At 40.9% G+C, this 22,295-nt stretch overlaps 4 protein-coding genes and 1 long non-coding RNA gene across 7 annotated transcripts in view; 3 read left to right on the top strand and 2 right to left on the bottom strand.

Moving 5' to 3' along the window:
• The window catches only part of LOC126054939 (small ribosomal subunit protein uS14m), a 180,005-nt gene that overhangs the window by 17,133 nt on the left and 140,577 nt on the right, over window positions 1–22,295 (bottom strand). The gene's annotated exons all lie outside the window — the stretch shown is intronic.
• LOC110384250 (polyisoprenoid diphosphate/phosphate phosphohydrolase PLPP6) lies at window positions 108–3,599 on the top strand. 3 transcript variants are annotated; one of them, XM_021345458.3, is made up of 5 exons: window positions 122–208; window positions 524–632; window positions 1,737–1,889; window positions 2,115–2,214; window positions 2,770–3,599. In XM_021345458.3, exons 2-5 carry the CDS (start codon window positions 624–626, stop codon window positions 3,159–3,161), a joined length of 654 nt encoding a protein of 217 aa, XP_021201133.1. In that variant the 5' UTR covers window positions 122–208; window positions 524–623; the 3' UTR covers window positions 3,162–3,599. The 3 variants fall into 3 exon arrangements, with proteins under 3 accessions (XP_049697951.1, XP_021201133.1, XP_049697950.1); XM_049841994.2 differs by lacking the exon at window positions 524–632 and having other exon boundaries at window positions 108–208; XM_049841993.2 differs by having other exon boundaries at window positions 151–632.
• On the top strand, window positions 4,289–5,068 carry LOC110383907 (single-pass membrane and coiled-coil domain-containing protein 4). The gene is made up of 2 exons (XM_049841999.2): window positions 4,289–4,449; window positions 4,592–5,068. Exon 2 carries the CDS (start codon window positions 4,599–4,601, stop codon window positions 4,779–4,781), a length of 183 nt encoding a protein of 60 aa, XP_049697956.1. The 5' UTR covers window positions 4,289–4,449; window positions 4,592–4,598; the 3' UTR covers window positions 4,782–5,068.
• Window positions 5,166–22,133, bottom strand: LOC126054933 (thiamine transporter 2). Its single transcript, XM_064034608.1, has 7 exons — window positions 21,464–22,133; window positions 18,197–18,327; window positions 17,513–17,657; window positions 17,049–17,173; window positions 16,329–16,514; window positions 13,547–13,764; window positions 5,166–6,155 (listed from the first exon to the last, which is right to left on the bottom strand). The coding sequence occupies exons 1-7, from the start codon at window positions 21,696–21,698 to the stop codon at window positions 5,906–5,908; spliced, it is 1,290 nt and encodes a 429-aa protein (XP_063890678.1). The 5' UTR covers window positions 21,699–22,133; the 3' UTR covers window positions 5,166–5,905.
• On the top strand, window positions 12,622–13,519 carry LOC126054511 (uncharacterized). The gene is made up of 3 exons (XR_007510952.2): window positions 12,622–12,751; window positions 12,959–13,021; window positions 13,099–13,519. It is a non-coding gene; the product is annotated as an uncharacterized LOC126054511 (long non-coding RNA).

The raw sequence follows: 22,295 nt of genomic DNA on the forward strand, positions 1-22,295 counted from the left end.
GGACAAAAAAAATGGCAAATATTCGTGGACACAGCATAGACTATTAATTCTACCTTCTATGTTTATTGCCGCGCTGCTGTTTTTGTTTTTCCCCTTTTTTTTTTCATTTCTTGTCAATCCATTTGTCATTGTCAAATGTCAATTATTTGACAATTGACAAGTCAAACAGCCAAACTGTGATGATTGTGGTCGGCAACAATTTCGACAAGTAATTCTGTTTTCTGTATTTGTGTGGTCAATTTAGATTAGATTTAGAGCATCCCAAATCATCTCATAGTCAAGTAATAACGTTATATGCCGACAGATCAAAATAAAAAATTGCAATAGACTTCCGTGGATTTATTCGTTGTTCTCAAGAATTTATCCTTCGCTATAGTGTGACACACAAACACACACATTGACAAGTACCTACGAAATTTACGTGTTTACCCTGTGAATAATCTCATTATTTTTCGATTGCCGCTACTGTTGTTTTGCACCCTTTCATGCTACATTTAGCGTTTAGTATTTGCATTTTGTACAGGTGTGTTCGTTTGTTGAAGTCATCCTAACTAAATAAGTAACAGCACGGACGAGTAAAAAAGTATAAAAGTATATACTATAGTAAAAGCTAATCAGTCGGCATGGATGAGGTAAGAAACATTTAAGTTACATCCTCGTGAGTATTAATAAGTAGAACTGTGTGTTTATCGCTATATTTATATCAAATGATATTTGTGTATGTGCAAGTGTGCCCGGTAATCATTTGAGTCATTCCCCAATTCACGGGCCGCCGCCGGTGGTTGCGACCGGCGATTATCATTTGTGGACATTTCTACTTTATAGCTGCTTACAGATACAGCTGTTTTTATCCTCTAAGAAATTTATTGTGCAATATGACTCATCTCCCTCTGTATATACAAAAATGTATACCTGTATGTATATACAAATGTATGCCACATTCTGTTGTAATAAGTATATCTTACAACTCAAGAACAGTCGCACCTATCCAAATAATATGTTTATTTAGTTATATAATATAAGTTTGCACAAAAACAGTTTAGAAAAGTTTAAGATTATAAATTATTATTTGTGTTTAATTTTGTTCCAGTTGATAAATACCTTTTTTATAATAATTTGTATACTGATGCTACGGCGAAACATGCAGAACTTATAACAAATGTTACATCTATGTACCCCGTGTTTCATGCAAATAAAGATTCTTTTTTCTTATTTCTTAGCGGAATTTATACCTAGCAAAGCACTACCGTGGGCCACCAGTTTACTTATGAAAATAATTTTTATTTTCAACATCTAGACAACCACAGTAGCACAAGTAATGTATTCTTTTAATAGAAGAGAATCAACGTAGTGTTTACAATACAGTAACTTGATGCTCAGATCTTGCTATTAATGACATCATCTCATAAACTTTTGTGTGTGTTCTTCATTAAAAATGTTGGTTTTACCTGAACATAAGAATGTAACGCCTGGTGGTTTGCTCCTTATTTGTTGTTTCGGCTTTATAGTCATTGTTTTATCATTTATGAGCTATTTATGTAATTGTTCTTATCATTATTTATCTTTGTATGAAATGCCAGGTTCTTAGAAGACACAGTTAATACAAGCCTGCTAAAAAATCATAAAATAATATTGACAATCTGCAAATGCATCTCTAATAAAAAAAAGTACTTTCTTTTACAGTGTTAAGTCTTTCCATAAACTTATTAATTAAATGCTGATTTTGTGTATTCCAGTTAATTGGACATACAGCAGAGTCGAAGCGACAAGTTCCTCCAATGTTGAAGAAAATATTGCATGAAGATGTACGGGTTACGAAGAAAGTTGTCGAACTCGGGACAAAAGTCACTTGGACAAGATCTCTACGGAATCATTCTAATCTACTAGAGGTATACTACATTGTTTATGTTTGTTATCAGACTCTTACTGACTTAAACCCACCATGCTATTGTTGCAGTTAAGCTTTCTAACAATCCCATAGCCCTCGCAGACGATTTATTGTACATCAAGAATTCATACTTAATTAGATTTATCTGAGCTATTTTTAACCCACTGATGACTGTGACTGTTATAAGTTGAATATTAGTTTTGATGATGGCTATGATTATTTTCAGGTGTCATGCCATGGTATTGTCTGGCTGGCCGGCTGGCTCACATTTATCTGGCTGTTTAACAACAAGGACTTTTATCAAATTCAAGTGAACTTGCTCATAGGTAAAGCATCATTTATGTACACTATACTAAATAACTATCATGTTCCTACATTATGTTCTCTCTTTTCAATAATAAGAATAAAGAAATCCTTTTGTCTTTATTGCTTGTTATAAAACAAGTTGTTTAATCAAACAATACAAATAATGCAAACACCTTTTTATAAACCTTGAAGTGAAGTAAACATGATAGTAGCACTATTCAAACATGTCTGTTTTAGTTCTTCTGTAATCTATACCAATATGATAAAGAGGAAACATTTTATTTGTTGTACCATAAGCCTCCATAACATCTGAACTGATTCTTATACCCAAAGGGTAAAAGAAGAATGGAGGTGGAATGAAACTGAAAACTAGATATTTTGGGGGGCTCCCATACAACAAACGTGATTTTTTTGTCAGTTTTATAAATAATGGTACAGAACCCTTCGTGTGCGAGTCCGACTCGCACCCAGCTTGGCCGTTTTTTTTTTTAAATAGACACCAACTCCATAACATGACTCTACTTCATACCACACACTGATGGTCTTGTGTAAAACTGTTGTATTGCATTCCACAGCTCTCATATTGGACATCGTAGTTATAGCAGTGATCAAAGCTTTCGTACGTCGACGTCGGCCAGTGCCAATGAACAAATTACTAGAAGTTGGCCCGGACAAGTTCTCCTTCCCCTCGGGGCACGCTAGTCGAGCCTGCTTGGTGACAACATTACTTATCCTCAACGACCTTCCTATTTACTGTTACCCGCCAATCTTAGCGTGGATGAGCACTGTGTGCCTTACAAGGATATTAGCAGAAAGACATTACATCTTGGATGTATTAGCAGGAGTAGGTATCGGTCTCCTTGAAGCATTTCTAATGTACCTATTATGGCTTTCTCAGGGCACATGTGCTTCGATTATAGCATCGTTATCTGATGAAAAAGTTGACGGAGGAGAATATCATGTTTAATTGACATATTTTTATTACCTAATACAATAATTTCAATAGCCTTTGAACTAAATACATTAAATCATCTATTTTTTACTTAACTGCCTCAATCATTATTAATTTTGTTATTGAACATTTTGCAAATAAAAATACTTACTAATAACTTAAATGGATTACAACCATTATTTTTAGTTCTTAAAACTTTCCTAAAATAGTTAGGTGTTATTGAATCGAAAGTTAAGCATTTAGGTATGATAAAGTTGTGATAACCTATATAATTTGATTGTGTATTATGTAAAAAGAGGTTTATATCTAATTGTTATTTAAACCCAGTGATGAAGTCATTTATTAAAGTAAGTAGTTTTCTAACAAATTGAGAAATCTGATAATTTTTGTGTGGCTAAGTGAATAGCTTATGATGTAATGTTATCATCATATTAATAAAATGTGTGTAAATATCTTGATGTTTAATTTTTTCCCCAAAATGATTGGTTTAGTAATTAGATCACACAAATAAAAAGGCGGAATTATTTGTGGGTGCGACAGTGATTTTGGTGAAACTTAGCAGGGCTGTAATATAATTCAGAATAATATTATAGACTAGGTACCACTTTCTGTTTGGATGCAGGAAGTCATACCCTCTTGAAGCAAGTGAAACGATCTCTACCCTGCAGCATCGATCTTTTGCATTCAGGTACATACATCAAAATCTTAGGAGGAATAAAATCCCAGTAACAGGTGTCACCCACCGGGGGAAAAAGCAATCCCATGTGACACCGCTGGCAAAAATCATCAAATGACCCCTCCCGCAGCGGTGAGGGGCCTTTTATGTAAGTATCAGGGCCGCTCTCTTTCGAACAATCCCGCAGCCCCAGCGGGCCTTGGCCTTGTTGGGCCTGGCAAGGGTTGCTGACATCTCTTCGAGGAGTTCATGGAACAACGCGTGCCGCCGACACGGGTCCGCTGTTTACACAGACGGAAAAACGGTGAGCCACCCGAACTCACCGCCCACATGGTTGGCAAGAACATATTTGGTCGTTGTATTCGTTGGTAAAAGTCGCACTTCAAAAATGCGTTTATTTACATGCAAATTATGTGTTGTATAAATGGATCCGTCTGTATCTGTGGATCTGTATTATCTATATCTGAAAAGTCAGCTGTCATCTGACTGATTATCTGTTGTCAGTTGTCATTCTGACATTTGGCGTTGTGACGTGACGTGTTGTATTTTTCGGCAAAATTATCCACAACTTATTTATGAAAATAAATTCAAATATTGAAACAAACACTCTATTGTCGGCATTGAAAGGTATCGAGTGAATGTTACATACCATGTTTGACTTTTAGATGATATGTTGTAATGTAGAACCTATGTGCGATAAGAACTTAGTCTTATTATAAATTGGACGTGGCAAAGTTCTACTACATTCTATGTGATATTTATTTTTCAGCATAATCATGCGGAAACTAAAGGGAGCAGTTAAAGAAACAGCTAGACAAAAGCGAGAGCGGAAACAAGAGTTTGCCAAAATGCGACAACAAATTCATACAGTTGTTTTGCCTACTTTCGCGGTAATTTTTCTGTTAATTTGCGTATACGTGTACCTAAAAACCAGGCCGACAGCGATGCAGTACGCGTAACATAGGTAGCTCTAAGGTGTGTGAAAATTGTACATAGTAATTATATATGCCATCAGTTTATATTGGTTTGAGAAAATGTATTTATTAATGTTATAAGGTTGTGAGCCGAAGTATATGTAACATATTAACTGTGCTGAGTACTTATTGTCACAGTATTCCCCTACTTGTAATTATTGAAGTGTGCTCTATACATTCCACTTTATTCGTCCACATATCAATATTATTTTTGACATACAAATATGCCAAAATTAATGTAAATAATAGAATAAAGTTATTAAATTATGTGATTGTTGATTCTTCAATTGGCTAAACCCAACATCAAAAAGATATCCCAAGTAAACATGTTCACCCTCTTCTAATTCAGTGCTACCAAATAAAATCAAGTTTTTAATATAAATAACATTTTAATAAACAATTTCACAGATTGGTCCTAAGATAACTTGCTGTTCTAGTTACTATTGCAATTGATACAGTACAATGCCACTTGTTATTCTATATACCATAAAAACTCATTATTTTCGCAGGTCTTGGTTAGACCTCGGTCCAAATTCTTCCACACCAAATCCTAATTACATTCCATTTATAAAATTAGTAACTTATTTTAAAGTATTTAACAAATAACATTAAAGACTGAAAAGAGTTTCTAAATTCAGATAATACCTGTTGAGTAAAACTTGTGAAACCAGTTCTCAAGGCAACTTATTTTATAAATAACAGTACATACTCGTTTCAAAATGTATGTCCAATCAATTTTTTTTCTAAGAAAGCATAAACATAAATTCTTGTAAACACACAACTCACAGCCTTTGTTATTTCTAAGTCTAATTCACTAACAATTATTACCTCTGATCCTTTTCATATTGATGGACTACCAGTACCATTCTATCAAGTTATAGTTACATACTAAACTATTTATAATACAATTAAGTTAACAATGCCATACCATAGATATTAATATCTAGGGTATAAAAAAAATATCAAGAATATTATGTACCAAGCCTAGCTTTCCTTCTCATAGCTACTCAACTATGTTACATACGACATTCCTGTCCATATCATAAAAAAAATGTCTCCTTTTATAGCTACCTACCTCATCACAAGAAGTTCTTATATCCTTATAATGATCAATACTGGTTGTTAACATTAATAGTTTGTTTCTGGCGGCACATGTTGATCATCCAGCCGAGTAGCCACACAGAAGCCAGCAGTAAGTAAAGGCCACTGATCGCGAAGTACTGTGAAGCTATGGGCAGCTTCAATGTTTGTATGAGCACTAGGGTAAGAATGGACTGCAGACCCGTCCCGACCAGCGTGTTGATACCGAATATCAGTCCGAAGCAACTCTCGTCGCTTAGCTGACCCGCTATTTTTGCACTGAAAACAAATTTACATTTTTTACTTCATTACTTCGAGTACCTGTGTAGCTATAGCCTATAGTAACTCTACTGTACCAAAAAGAATTAGTAGGACCGAAGTTAATCTGTGGCATTCTTAAAATAACATTTTCAATTGGTTGTTATTATCCTGTGCTTATAGATGCATAATAAGTATAGCATAGCTAGCATATAGCATAATAAGTGCCGATAAAAAAATGAGTATCTGATACTAAATTTTTTTACGAGGACAAAAAAATATTAAGAGGGCTATCACAAATTTTCGAGTTTTATACGAGTTTTGATGCGTCATTATGCTTTGGATATAGTCACAAAAAAACAAAACAAAAATAAGATTAAGAAAGTTTGATCATTTATCTTGGGGCTGTTTTCAATAAATATTTTAATTTGTCCACGTACATCAGTAAAATCTTTGTCTCTGCAAAGGATGTTTCATAAAATGTTGCTTTTGGGAATCTTTTGATGCTTCAGTACTACGAGGATATAGCAATTTAACCATTTATAAAAATGTTCAAGATACAACTATATCTTGTACTTGTGCTTGCTTACACCAATTTATTACAATTCATACAGTAATACACCAAAAATAATTCTATAAAACTGAGAGTTACTGACAATTTTCCGTACAAAACTATATTTTTTATCTATGAAAGTATAATCCAAATTCAAATAAAACATATTTAATAATTAAGGTGGTATTGTTATAAAGCTTGAAAAAAAAAATGGTCTATTTAAAAGTAAAACAATATTTTAAAATAATTTTTGATTGCAATGCAAAAATCAATATAAATCTTGTGACGCGCGGTGTTCAACTATACTCCCCTTCTGACTCTCGTCGTGTACGGACGTGTCGCTCTGCGCTCGCCCGTTTACGACTTTTGTCTTTGTTACGCCCGACGTAACGCTCACCGTGGTCGCTCTGCCGACTACAAATATATCAATCTAAAGCTGCTTTTTTCAAAGCGGCGGACGATTATCCTGTTTCTAAAACGTTTGTGTCAAGTAAATTCAGTTGACCCCTTCTGGGTAAAAGCCACAGTTTCGTGGTTCTCGGTTGAAACCATACGGTGCCAACGAAGCCGAGAGGGTGTTGACCCAATCACACCCGCCGAACCCCTTCAGGGCAAGGCAGTCAATTGGACGGGAGCTCGGATTTCGGCCTTGGGGGATCTCCTAGTCGTGCCTTGCATCTGGTTTGCTTTCACAGCTACACACCTGGTGTCGGTTGGGTATCTCTATACCCTTCGCACTAGACTGGCTAGGGCCCGTTCGCACAATAAGACTGGCGAACGGTTTACAAGCTTAGGGCTCACCAATAGGTACTCACCTCCCTGCCTATACCCGGCAGGGAGGGTTACACATCCCCGGGCCCATCCACCCGGGGAGATAGGAGATAGGTTGTTAGGTTTTTATAATTAGGCCCCCACCTCTTTTAGCTCGGTAGCCCTCTTCCCTCACGGGAAAATGACTACCGAAGTAATTAAGTTCTTCTTTGAGGTCCTCCTCAAGGACCAAGACATCGTCGCCAAATATGGCGACATTATTAGTAACCTTGATATCAAGGACCCGCGCCTAGCGCGCTATTGTGTTATAGATAACGGCTCAACAAAGGAGGCCGGCGCAGCTGTGCCGCACCCCATTGTTGAGCCTATAATTGTCTCTTCAGGGAAAACCGCCGCATTAGCGGAAACGGTAATCCCCAATACAATGGTCGATGCCCAGCTGCACTCGACCATTGTTCCTAATCCCATTGTCTCACAGACAATGGAAATTACTCAGGCGAGTGCACCTGCGTCAAACGTCGACGCCGAATGCATGGACACCTCGTCCTCCCGCTCTGCCTCACCCGTCCCAGAGGATGCTCAACCCGCCGAGCCCTCCGACTCCTCTTCCTCCGACGAAGACTTCACCGTCGTACTGGGAGGTAAGAGGAAAAAGAACAAAAATAATGACAAGGCGCGCAAGACCATCGCCCTTGCCGCATCCCCTCTCCCTAGCCCGCCCGCTGTGTCTACAGCATCCCCCGCCCCGTCACCCTCGACCTCGCAGGTCGCTTCCTCCCAAGGTGCCGCTAAGCCCAAAAGCGCACCTAAAAGCAAACCTCCGCCGCCTGTATACTTACAGGACAAGGCGAAATGGACCGAAGTGTCCAGCTGTGTGTTGATCGTAAGATCAACTACAGATCGGCCTCCAATACCGGCAACGGTATAAAATCGTCCTCCCTACGTCAGACGACTATAGGAGATAACTAAAGCGCTAAGAGCGAGGAACATTTCGTTCCATACGTACTCCCTCCCTGAGGAAAACCTCTCCGGGTCGTCATTACCCGTATTCCGAAGGAAATCCCTTCGGATGACATTTTAAGTGACCTTAAGTCACAAAACATCCCTGCGACGCAAGTCCATAGGATGCACCGCGCCCGCAGCGGCCACGCCTTCGACATGGTGCTCGTAGTATCCGAGCCATCCCCTTCTAAAATCCACCCGATTTTTAACATCAAATCGGTGTGTAATTTAACCGGCATCTCAATCGAGAAGCCAAATAGATCTGGCATTGTATCCCAATGCCACCGTTGCCAACTGTGGGGTCACTCACAGCGCAACTGTTTCGCCCAGCCTAGGTGCGTGAAATGCCTAGGCCAACACGGCACCTCCGACTGCCCGCGGCCCAAGGACCGCACTCTGTGCACCGAGCCTCCGAGCTGTGTACTCTGCGGCGCCTCAGGCCATCCTGCCAACTACCGCGGCTGCCCAAAGGCCCCAAAAACGTCTCCCAAGCTGGCCAAGCGTGCAAACGCCCGCCAGCTAAGGGAAAGCCCATCAGCGAGGCTACCTACTGCTCAACTTCCCGAGCGTCTCAGCCCACAACGGCCCTCCCCATGGAACCCTCTCAACCATCAGAGAGCCTTTCCAACCCCGAGGTCAACTCAGCCCCAGCCAACTCCCGCCCCGGTGAATAACTCCACCGCGGCGCCCGCGAGCTTACCTCGCGTCCCTCCCGTCCTTCCCTCCGCGCCCTCCGCGCCCTCCGCGGCTCCTATAGCCGCCAAGCCCGCGCAAGCGCAAGCGATCGCGCCTTCTTCTAGCCCAGTATCAGCGCTCAGTTCTATGAACGTTATACTGAGCACGTTCAGTGTATTTACGAGCGACAGAGCTCAACAACTTTCGAGGGAGATAGTCGCCAGCAATGGCGACCTTATCAAACTTTACTCCGTTATGCAGGAGTATTCAGACGTCGCCCAGGCAGTTCAAAACCTGCCTCACTTTAGGAAATAGAAATGGATAATACATCCAAAATTAAACCCCATTCCCTTAGGCTTGGCTATTATAATGCCAACGGTATTCTCGGCCAACGCGACGAGATTTCCGCCTTCCTACAATCCCATAAGATAGACATTCTTCTCGTACAAGAGACCTTCCTAAAGCCGCGTGTACGCGGCCCTAATATAGCCAACTATAAGTTAATTAGAAATGACAGGATCACACGCCACAAAGGCGGCACGCTTATCTATTATAAAAGATCGCTACATTGTGTAGAGATCACTCCCCCCGACTTAAGCTGCATTGAAGCCTCGATCTGTCGACTAGCCATGTCCCAGCACCAGTCGATCACTCTCGTATCGGCCTACTGCCCTCCCACGTCCTCATCCTTTCAGTCCTACGACCCGATCCTTTTCACGAACGATCTCAGAGCCTTACTAGGCCTGAGCGACTCTGTAATAATAGCAGGCGATCTAAACGCCAAACATCCCGCCTGGAATAGCAACACTACTTCTCAAGAGGCAGGTTGCTATTCAATCAGTGCGAATCCTCAACTTCGATGTCATCGCTCCGATGCATCCCACTCACTTTCCTAATATAGTCGACCACCTTCCCGACGTTCTCGATGTAGCGCTCCTCAAGAACGTAAACTTACGTTTACATTCGATCGAGGTACTACACGAGCTCACCTCCGACCACAGACCGGTTCTTGTGGAACTAACCTCGCGCTCAGGCCCACTCGACCCGGATCGCCCTCCTCCCACCCAGATTGTCACGGACTGGAGAATGCTAAGCGAAAGCTTGAAATCCTCCTCCGCCCAGTTAGAATCAATTCCCGATGAAATCAACTCAGTCGCTGACATGACGGGCGCGATCGGCTCGTTCACCGAGCACGTACAATCCACCGTGGACAAGTGTTCACGTAGAGTTGAAGCGACGAGCTTTCATCGCTTCAAGCTCCCGGATGACGTGCGTGCTCTGGTGACCGAGAAGAACGCGGCTGTCCGTGCCTACAGTACTTTTCCCTGCGACGCTAACAAGTCTCACATGCGTAACTTACAGCGTGCTGTAAAGGAACGCCTTGCTGAGATGCGTGAAACGCGCTGGGACAAGACGCTGAGCGAACTCGAGCCGACTCATCAAGCCTTCTGGCAGCTTCAAAGGAAACTCAAATCCGATGAAGTAGCTTCCACCCCGCCGATCAAACGCCCCGACAATTCCATCGCCTTCGAGGACGATGAAAAGCGGAATGTCTGGCCGACAGCCTCGAGGCTCAATGCTCGCCTAGTACCCAACCGGTCGACCCGGCTCACCTACTAAAGGTCGAAGCCGAGGTCGAGCGCAGATCCTCCCTACCACCGCAAGAAGACCCCGACGATCCCTTGCCTCCCGTCACTCCAGACGAAGTGGCAGAGATCATCAAACGTCTCAAACCCCGTAAAGCTCCGGGCCCAGATAGAATAACCAATAAAGTGTTCAAAATCCTACCCGCTTCCCTCGTAATGCTCATGACCGCGATCTTCAATTGCGCCATGACCCATAACCTGTTCCCACAGGCATGGAAAGAGGCAACCGTAATCGGTATTCCCAAACCCGGTAAACCAAAATCAGACCCGTCCAGCTATCGCCCTATCAGTTTACTCAATGTGTTCGGCAAGATCTACGAGATACTTATCTATAAGCGTCTCAAAGATTACGTCGAAGCAAAGAGTCTTATTCCATTAGAACAGTTTGGTTTTCGAACCCATCACTCTTGTGTCCAACAAGTCCACCGCATCGTGGAAGGTGTGAGCCACGGATTCCAACGTGGCCAACTCACCGGCACGATTCTCTTCGACATAGCAAAGGCATTCGACAAAGTCTGGCACAAAGGCTTGATTTACAAGCTTTACCAACTCGGTGTCCCAGACCGTCTCGTCGTCATCTTACGAGACTTTTGTCGAATCGCACCTTTCGCTATCGCATAGACGGCACTCTTTCTTCGGCCCACCCTATAAAGCTGGCGTCCCACAAGGCTCGGTACTCTCCCCCATCCTCTTCACGCTATACACTAGCGATATTCCTAAGAACAAGCATGTTCAATTAGCCCTATTCGCCGACGACACGGCAATCTACTGCTCAGGCCGCAGCCCAGCCGCCATAGTGAGACATCTCCAAGCCTATTGCAACACCCTAGGTGTCTGGACTAGGCTATGGAGAATCGAACTCCACCCCGACAAAAGCCAGGCCATACTCTTTTCGAGCCCCCGCCGTAGGCTTCCTCCCGCGCCCCGTCAGTCACCATGTTTGGTAGGCCGATTCCTTGGAAGGAGCATGCCAAATATCTAGGTGTAATCTTAGACCAGCGCCTCTCATTCGCCGAGCACATACGTAAGGTGCGCTCTAGAGCAGCCTTTGTGTACGGCAGATTGCACTTCTTGCTCAATTCAAAGAGCAAATTATCTCTTAAATCCAAGTTACGCCTCTACGGATCGTGCATACGCCCCGTCATGATGTATGCTTGCCCTGTGTTCGCACAGGCAAGCCATCGCTGCCTTCACAGAATGCAAGCCCTTCAAAACCGTGCCTTACGGAAAATCACAGGAGCTCCCTATTATGTTCGAAATGAGATTCTTCATGTCGACTTAAAATCCCTACCATCCGCCAGTATATGAAGCGTGCCGCCATACGGTACTTCGAACGCGCTGAGAAACACGATAACTCACTTATCGTGTCAGCCAGTAATTACACCCCTCCCGCATCAGTAGGATTCGCCGCCCTAGGCATGCCCTTCTAGAACCTGACGATGAGATAACTGTCCTCCAAGAGAGTAGTAAACTCACTAGCACCCTATACAAACACAAACCGCGTTCGTACAAACCTCGCCGCCGAGGTCCGCCGCGACGTCCCGTTCTCTGTCCTCCCGACCCTTGCTCATCGAGCCAGCCCGCGAGCTGAGCCAGTAGCTTTAAATTCCCCATTTAATAATAATGATCATATGATCCAGCCTGTCCCATTGCTGCCTCCCCAGCGACGCCCTAAGCCGAGGTCCGACCCCACAGGGGGTACCCTTAGCGCAGTCGCTTAGTTTATAAGTTGTTTTACGCCCCTGGCTGGAGGCCTTAAATTCTAGGCATCCACAGGGAAAAGTCCGGTTAAGCAGTACACGGCCTCCTAGGCTGAACTGCGAGATGCCATACCAAAAAAAAGGTGTTCAACTTTAGTCAGCGCCAAGCGCTTATCGAGGGAGGACGTATCGCTCGCTGTTGCGCCGCGCAAACTCGCCGGAGCTCGAAAAATATAGCGCAACCTGCGCAACGAACTCGTTTTGATACTAGTGAGTTTTTATTTTTTTTATTAGTTATAATGATCTGATTGAAATGTAATATACACAAGTATTAACCCATGATATTCTAATGCGAAAATGTTATAGATTGGGTTCTCTTTTTTTGATGTTGGTTATATAGAAATATGTACGTAAATGTCATCGTCGTTAGTTTCACTGTTGCATAATAATATTATTGGATATCTTTGATTCTTGCAGGATAATGAAAGCATATTTAATTCAGATTATCAGACTCAATCGGATACCAGTACAAATAATATGGTAAGTATTTTTTGTCACTCGCAACAGACATATTTGTTTTAATAAACTATTTACATTCCTAGTTTTTATTGTTGCAGGAAAATGAAGATACAATACATGGAAGACGAATTGTAGATTTTAGTTTTTTTATAAATCAATTACTTATACCTAATTGATAAACATGGTGAAAAGTTTGGTTGTCGATTAAATAATTTAAAAATTGTAAACGATTATTTGTTTATCATCTCAATCGAGCTCAATCGAGCTATTCTAGGTTATAAAATTCATCGGTACAAATAATATTTCATAAACTATAAAACCAATAAACTATTTCGAAAATAAAAGTGGCAAAGTCTCAAGTTTGTTTGTGCCGCGTGGCGGTCCGCAGGTGTGCGTTGCGTATTTCACTAGACGCACACGCGCGCAAGTGCTGCCGGCTATCGTCTAATTTACCTAAACCTGAGCGATTCGATTTTGTAATAGCGCTCTTAAGGCAATTTAGTCCCTACTGTCCTTCATTTATACTCTTCATATTTCAATACATACCTGGCCAGCGTAATAGTGTAGTGAAACAGCATGCCCATCACGATGTACCCTGCGTAGGACACGAAGACGTTGCCGAAGAAGGTTGCTATGAAGACAGCGACTCCTTGCACGGCGGCCACGGGCGCGGGAATGCCAGACGACGCTAGGATCGACGCGGCGAAAGCACCGCCCGCGCCTAAGAGCGTTTGTGCTGCTTCTACTGCACCGTTGTATGCTACCTGCGTGAAAAGAAACGTAGGTAGGCATTGGCTTTTTTTAACACTAGCAGAAAGCTTAGGCAGGCAGGCTTTATTATGAATCACCACGCTTCATCATTAGGTATGTCAGATATAGGGCAACCCGGAGTCCTAAACACAGGCTCATTTATTTCTGAAACAAACTCGTTGGTATCGACAATGACGTTGTAGTTATGTCATTATCAAAATTATTTAATTATGAACTTACAATTAAGATTATAATTTGTTTACCATATACCTACGACAGAGATTTGATTGATACTTGTTCTGTACGTACTCTTATCTTATGCGGCATCTCGTTCGCCAATTTGACACCAAGGCCAGTCACGTATATTTTCTGGTATAAATTATCTCACATCATAATAGGTTATTGACCGTGTTTTGGGTTCCAAAAGTAGCCTTCATTGAGCATTATAAATTGTGCAAAGTGTTTACTAGGTTCCTATTATTTAGTAGCTAGGTACCTGTTCATAAATGCCGATATTAAGAGGACCGACTTCATAATATCTGTTTACTATCAAAATTAAACGGAATAATTTTATTTTGCCAAGTTACGGTGGGTTTCTATAAGCTAACTATCCGTTGATTTTCGATCAGATTTAATGTTGACTTTGGATCCATATATAAGATATCCTAAAACAACGGACGGATATTATGGATAGCTTATAGAAATTCGTAGGAAGTCGTGGTGGCCTAGTGGGCAAAGAACCAACCTCTCGAGTATGAGGGCGCGGGTTCGATTCCAGGTCAGGCAAGTACCAATGCAACTTTTCTAAGTTTGTATGTACTTTCTAAGTATATCTTAGACACCAATGACTGTGTTTCGGATGGCACGTTAAACTGTAGGTCCCGGCTGTCATTGAACATCCTTGGCAGTCGTTACGGGTAGTCAGAAGCCAGTAAGTCTGACACCAGTCTAACCAAGGGGTATTGGGTTGCCCGGGTAACTGGGTTGAGGAGGTCAGACAGGGCAGTCGCTCCTTGTAAAGCACTGGTACTCAGCTACATCCGGTTAGACTGGAAGCCGACCCCAACATAGTTTGGGAAAAAGGCTCGGAGGATGATAGAAATTCGTAGGAAATCAACACCTTTTTTTTTTTTTTAGCGACGTAAAATCATCAAATGACCCCTCCCGCTGTGGGTTAGCAGCGGTGAGGGAGTGCCAGACTCTTACTGTCTAAAATCGTCGTGTTCCGTCGTAGGCCTTTTATGTACCAGGGCCGCGGTATCTCTTTCGAACAACCCGCAGCTGGGCCCCGCTGGGGTTGCTGACATCTCTTTGAGGAGCGCGTGGAACAACGCGCGCCGTCGACACGGGTCTGTCGTCTAGAAAGACAGAGGGACGATGAGCCACCCGAACTCACCGCCCACAGACCCACGCCTACGGTGGCCGGGAGTCATCTCGCGACACCCGGCGCCCATGGTGTCTACCTGGCCCAGCGCGGCGGCCGGGATGAGAGGTGCGAACTCTCTGGCGTTCCGCCTCCTCCTTCTCGAGCATGACCGCTTCGCAGAAGGAGGCGACGGCATCCCATTCCCTCTCGCCCCGGAACATGGCCTGAACCAGGGCCGGACGCGAGAGGTCGCCGCCGCCCAAAGAGGAAATCAACACCTAGATGCTGAATTCAATATTTGACGAGACAGCAATAAAGATGTGTCTTTACTGACTCAACGTTGCATTGTTCCTCTCCTAATCCGTTTTACACACATTGCACATAAACTGGGTAAATTCTACAAAATAAACATTGACGAGTGACGAAGCAGAATTATATGTCTGCGAGATATAATAATCCGCGCATCATAACATACTAATCTTTTGTTAAGATAGTGTCAATGTGTAAATGTTTTATTTGTAAACTTGAGACCTACCCCGGCTTTGCACGTGTAAAAACCTTCCTCATAAATTACTCAATTTATTGGCGAAAACGGCAGCGGCGTTAGTTTTTGAGTCTTACAGACAGAGGGACAGGCGCCGCAGAGGTAGGTGTTTAAACTGCTTGTTTGAAATTTCACCTACCTATTGCGAAACTTGGTAATGATGAAACAAATTTTGCAAGGACGTACATAGGTATTAACCTATCTAGATGACGATTTAGATTAAGAATTTGTTATGATCAGATTGCGTATCGTTTGATAAATTACACAATTGTGGCTAAATCCAGCTGATACGTTGTCAATATTATCAAATACGTGACTGATAACTTTTGACGAATTAGTGTACCTATAGCTAATCTTGTTTTTATGACACCTGCGTATGATAGTGCATTTTAGTATTTTTTTAACAATGTCCGCAACGAACTGATAAACTATTACGTATTCTGCGATTTGGCACTTATTTATATGTTTTACGAGATGGAACTCTGTACAATGCCAGTAAAATTGAAAAGTATAAACCTCATTTTCACTATTAATGGCCTTTTATCAGCAGGGTGCATCGCGGGCAGGTGAGGTTGGCAATCCGGGTAAGTTGATGTTGTTTGCCCCTTTACACCACTTGGATCCCTCCCTAGGGTCACACATACTACAGATTTTTTAACAAAACTCACCGGTGAATTGCTCTCCTCTTGTATCTGCTTCCACAGCAACTGCATGTAGGTCTGCGCTTGTACGAAGAGCGCTAAAGCCACCGCGTACAGTCCCGACCAAGCCAACACTTTGGGACGCGTGTACGCTGACCGGGCGTGACGCGCGATCAGTGTTGACGCTTCCACCATGTTGGAGCGCGTTAGATTCTGGAATGTTCCAGGTGATTTTGTAGTAAGGTGACTTTGTTGGAGAACATATTGGGTTTCAAGAGAACAAGTGTGAAGTCCAAACTTATAGATTGCGCCAGCGGCTTCGTACTGTTCCCCGATGAAAAGTATACTAGACTATCTTCGTCTTCAGTGTAGCCCTTATGTCCATGCTAATTTTCATCTCATCAATCGGTTCAACAGTTAAAAAACAGTAAAAAAAACTTTCGCATTTGTAAAATTAGTAAGGATATAGATTTTTGATATTAGATAATTGTGTTACGTCATCTTTTGCTTTTGGGTAATTCTAGATGATATGAGATAATCTAGTTCAAGCGATTAGGAACCTTAGAAATAGTACCTATAACATCAGATATAGTAAGTAGGAATAGTATTTTGTTTGCTTAATCTGACACTATCGATGGGAGTGTTTATGTGGAGGCAGATAAATGTTAAAAATAGATTGATAAGAGTATTTTTCTATAGGCCTAGTAATAAACGCCAAGTCATGGTATATTAGAAGATAGAACTTACCCCACTTGAGTTGTGATGTAATTGTTTATCCAGGGTTGGACTCCCAACGGAGGTCCGCCGATGGAAGTAGATGCCATACTGCACGGGTGGTAGCCAGAACGCCCAGAACGTCGCAAGGATCTGAGCTGAGACATTATAGTGTTACACCCACGATCCTGCCTGACATATGTATTGCGTTGCATACCAGCAGGATGCCAACCAGGGGATTACAAAAAAAAAAAAATTCTATCAAATCTCTAAAAGCGTATACTGGTTGGTCAGAAAACAGAGCATCCACACCCTCTTTGTGGTGGTGAGGCAAAAAACTCAATCAGCTCTTAAGCAAGTATGTACCAAGAAGTGCTGGCCTGATCCGTAAAACTTGTGTGTTGGTATCACAGAGTTGGTACGAGAGTCTCGTACCTACTCACCATATGTATAATGTCCAAATATTTTACAGATATGAAATATCGATGTTTCCATACCTGTAAATGTGATGTAGTTGAGATCCCTATAGTCCATGAGGCCGAAGTGAGTGAGTAGCTGTGAGCTGAGCCCTGACAGGAACCTGCCTGATAGTGCAGCTATCCGCGTGTAGGAGGAAACGCGCGGGTATTTTGCAGGGTCCACCTGGAAAACGTCAATAATTAAAGGGGATGTTACCTCATAATAAGGCCTTAGGGGCATTGTAAGATTGACTGAACACTAAAGTTTCGTGATCAGCAGTTGCAAATAGCAGCAAAACTGTTGTATGTAGGTGTACCTAATGTTTGCATAGAGAAGTATGCTCGTACCTAAGTTTTGTTTAGGCAGGTTACAGAAGTTGTTTAGAAACTAGATATATAGAATTTCTGTTAATAAAGGCAATAAGTGTGCACCATAAAGTAATTTTCCGTATCCATATTAAATGTCACCATAACTTATCTAAATCATAAAACTGAATAGCATATTTTATTTATCTAATAATTCCTATCTTATTCTGAGTAGCGGGTGTCGTTTATTTTTGTTCTTTAGGAGATGAAATTCCAGTTTCTAACACGTGAATATTTGTCCGAAATATCACTGCATACGGCTTGTGACCTCTCACGGAGTTAGCAACAAAACTTGAATAAATACGAGGTACGGTCATTGGGTGTGTTCAGAGGGACATACTAAATGATTCTACTTACTTTTGCATAAATATAAGTATAGTAGGCGACTTCTGTAGCCATGTAGAGGCCATAGAAGAACTGCGAAGCCTGCACCCATTCTAAACTTGTTGTCCAAAGTAAAATGGCGTATACGGCAATACCGCTTAGACCTGGTAAGAACGATAACAACTATATTTTATTGAAATGATGACTTGAAAGTTCATAAAAATAATACATAGAGGGGTTACCCGTGCATGAGTATGGATAATTTGGAGGTTTAATTTTGAAAGCATCTTACGTTAAACACAGTGATTATGATTCGAGATAAATGTTTCGTCATGTAATAGAATTTTCTTAATCTGCACTTACAAAGTAATTATGACCTTTCTTAAGAAGTAAGTCAGTTTGTTGTATGACTCGTCGATAAATTCAAGAGAGATGGCTCGAGGAATATTTTGTAAATACTCATTGGTTGCTCAGATCCTCTTTACTGCGTAAGGAAGTGAGGACAATAAGGAATGTTCGTGAATACGCATCATGTTCACAGTTGCAACATTGTGGACGTTTAATTGTTAATTGATTGACCAACTACTGGCGTACCAACTAAAGAAATCGCAAAAACAAATGAGGTCTGTATCAAGCTTCTGAGTCATGATAACCACACGTGTAACTTTTTTCAAGGGGTCTTCGAGTGATCCTATTAAAGATGGTCTTGATAAGGTACGTTATTTCGATCTTCAATATTAATCCCAAGAAAATTATAAAGAAGCACTGTTTTAACCAATGATAAACAGTAGTCTGTCTAATTAATTAGAGTACAATGATAGTATTCATGCGATGGTTTATTTGACAAACGGCAATGAATCTGTTCTGCAGTTTGCTAAGATTCATAAATTGAAATTTATTAGTCTATTCCGAGCAATTAACGTGCACGGTCATGGTTTGTGGGGCGAAGACCTATACTTAGGTTTGAAATACATATACTTATATAGGTATTACTAGATAGATATTGTGTCTATCAAGGACTCTCGTCTAGACTTTTCCTTTTCGTTTTAGATTAAGATAACACTGATAAAAACCCAAGTTTATTGTCAAAATAAACGTTATCTTCTAATCCTATCGTATTATTCTTGGTATGTAAATGCAAGGAAATGTAGTTGCATACCAACTTTTTGAGTGGGTCGCGCAAATGATACGATTATATTTGGCACCTTTTGTAATAAACAACAAGAAGTTTGTCTCGATTTAAAACTCCTTGCCACCCGTGACGTGTGTGACGCACGTGCTTTCTTTTATATTGCATGTGAACACTGTATTTTTATGCAATAACTAGCTTTTGCCCGCGGCTTCGCTCCCGTCAACTGACTTCTCTACTTTACCCTATTTTTTTTTCATAAGAACCTTCTCCTGACAATAACAAACACAACAAAAAAAGAATTAGCCAAATGAGGGTTTTCTAAAATGGCGTCCACGAGGTGGCAGCACCGAGGCGTCAGGTCCAGGTACCCGTCAAAGTGCTTATCTTTACTATGAACCGTGAACGATTTTAGTGATTTCTATTGTATAATTAAAGCAGTGCATTAATGTTTTACAATTGCGGTTGAGTAGATAAAAAACTAAATCATATTGTGGAAACAATTTCTAGTACATTGCATTATCTGCCTTTCAACGAGCTTTTCCTTAGTACCAGTGACTTTTGTACCCCTCTTTCTAAGCTCAATTTTTAGTTCGGAAACCTTATTCTGACCGTAGTCCATAATAAAATCAATAACACTTCCAATATAACAGAATTTCAATAAACAATAAGTTCGGACCCTACAATTCCATACTATTTGACAGCTGTTTGGACCAGACGCATACGTGGCGCCACCCTGTGGCAGAAAAAGTACAGAAAACCCTCATTGGTCCAGGCGTTGTTGAGTTATTATGCGCTTACCTTTTGCGATTATTTTTTGCCTTACATTGCCTTACATTTTTATATTATAGAAGATGAGTTGAAGTAGGTTGAAATATTATGTAATGTATTTATTACGAGCCGTTTTCCCGCGCTTTGACCGACGTCCCGTGGGAACTACTGTCCATACTACATTACGTACGTACGGACGTTACTCGAGAAAAGTGTCATTTTACAATTGTGAAAAAAATATAAAATCGGTAAAGTAGTTTATCCATTACAAACAAAAAAAATATATTTTTTCCTCTTCATAATTTTAATTATCTAAGATCTAAGGGGGAGGCCTATGTTCAGCAGTGGACGTCCTATGGCTGAGATGATGATGATAATTTTAATTGTAATTTTTTACCATGATGAGTTCTCGAAAAATGTAACTATGATACCTGTAAGAAGATTTTAAATATTACAGAATTAGGAGAAATCTAATCATATTTAATTATGTATGATTTTGTTAATTTGCTGAAGAACTTCATCAGATAAAACAATCATGTGGCTTTGTAATCAGTTCGAGACTGATAACGTAGATCCTTTATATCCCTGTATGTTTGCTTATCAAGTCGAGAATAATTACATAAAGAGCCAAGAACCAGTGCTATCTTAGTAACAAAAGATCTTATCTACAGTTAAATCTTTTTAAATTGACTTTTCAACATGGTTCTTATCTTGTCACATGAAAATAAATAAAAGTTTCTCTCTATTTACTTACAGTACTTGTTTATTCTGCTTTTGCTTTTATTTATATTTCTCATATACTGCAGAGTATAACTCCCAATCCATTCATTGTTTTTTTTTGGTCAATGGGTCTTCTTAGGGTTATATGCACCTAATCAACGAATGGATTTGTTGTTGTAATCCACAGAAAGTTTGTCAACCCTTTTTGAAAAATATAAATATGCTTAATAGCTGTCTGCGAAACATATTTATTGATGTTAAAAAGTAGTGTATATGGACCCATGATACAATTTAAAGGAAAAAGTATTTTATATGGTTGGCATTATAATTATTTGGTAAGTACAATACTTTTTATTTAATATCACAATAATGAAACAACACGCTACAATATCAAGTAATCAAAGTGCATTCAAAATTAATTCCATTGATAAGGCTTCATTGATTGTATTGATATCTTAATTATGCAAAGATTATCACTCAAATGTCTAGAAAAGGATATGGTTTGTTATATATTGCACACACACCTACCAAGGTTACATTATGTTAATTTGTGAGTTTTACATAGACCAGATTAAGACATACACTACATTAATACCATCTATCATGAATAGGTCAGGCATGTTACACTAGCCTCGCACTTACCAGCATGTAGGTCATATTATCACATAAACAATACTCACCAGATAAGATGATAACAGGCTTGAATCTTAGAAAATCAGTTATCAGGAACACAACAACAAGCAAGCCCAGGTATGAGTAAGTCCCAATTGGGTACACATCTCTGTTGAGCTGTTCTTCCGTTATGTTTCTCCATTCGCCGAGGAGGAACTCCGAAACGAACGGCTCCGACGGTCTGATCTCCCGCAGCAGCCCGAAGGCGCACAATATGAGCGTCACTTGAATCCACGCCAGCATTCTGACACAACTTTATGTAATAAATGTGGGGAATAGCGTTCGCGTAACTTTGCCCTTGACGGCGGAGAGCGGCCGTGCAATGTGCTCACGTGCCGCGTGCCGACTGATGAGACGGCGGCTTCGCACTTTATTCTGTACACTCATCTCTCACCGGCGCGGGCGGGCCCGCCAGCATCAGTCCTTCGCGCCAAACTTTACGTACATTACAATCATAAAATTTTGCGCTTAATAATTTGAAGTGCTGATCTAAAGTCACTGCAAATGTTTAGGCTTGCTCGCAATGTCTTTCTGTTGTGTTTGTGTTAACGTAAATCCTGGACAAAACAAAATCAACTTTTCACTTTCACTCAAAATTTTTGGAGGCAAAAGGCGATTTTACAATACTAATATTTTAAAGGCAATAAATTTAAATTTTAAAATGCCCTCTGGAATTCATCCATTCACCAGTCAACAAAACGTCATTCTTTTGACGGAGTTTTGACGTCAACCAATTCGTCAAGTAAACGTCACGAATTTAATTATAACTTAACACGAGCCGAGTGCTCAATAAATACTACTTTAAATTAATATATTGAATGTACACAAAAAAAAAACTAA

This window comes from Helicoverpa armigera, chromosome 5 (genome assembly GCF_030705265.1).
Source record: "Helicoverpa armigera isolate CAAS_96S chromosome 5, ASM3070526v1, whole genome shotgun sequence".
Taxonomy (NCBI): Eukaryota; Metazoa; Arthropoda; class Insecta; order Lepidoptera; family Noctuidae; genus Helicoverpa; species Helicoverpa armigera.

Coding starts and splice junctions, on each gene's coding strand:
- LOC110384250 (XM_021345458.3), top strand. Junction 1,890..2,114: donor ATCATTCTAATCTACTAGAG/GTATACTACATT, acceptor GATTATTTTCAG/GTGTCATGCCATGGTATTGT. Junction 2,215..2,769: donor TCAAGTGAACTTGCTCATAG/GTAAAGCATCAT, acceptor TGCATTCCACAG/CTCTCATATTGGACATCGTA.
- LOC110383907 (XM_049841999.2), top strand. CDS start 4,599: ATGCGGAAACTAAAGGGAGCAGTTAAAGAAACAGCTAGACAAAAGCGA.
- LOC126054933 (XM_064034608.1), bottom strand. CDS start 21,698: ATGCTGGCGTGGATTCAAGTGACGCTCATATTGTGCGCCTTCGGGCTG. Junction 16,515..17,048: donor TACATCACAACTCAAGTGGG/GTAAGTTCTATC, acceptor GGAACATTCCAG/AATCTAACGCGCTCCAACAT. Junction 13,765..16,328: donor AAGAGGAGAGCAATTCACCG/GTGAGTTTTGTT, acceptor CTTTTCACGCAG/GTAGCATACAACGGTGCAGT.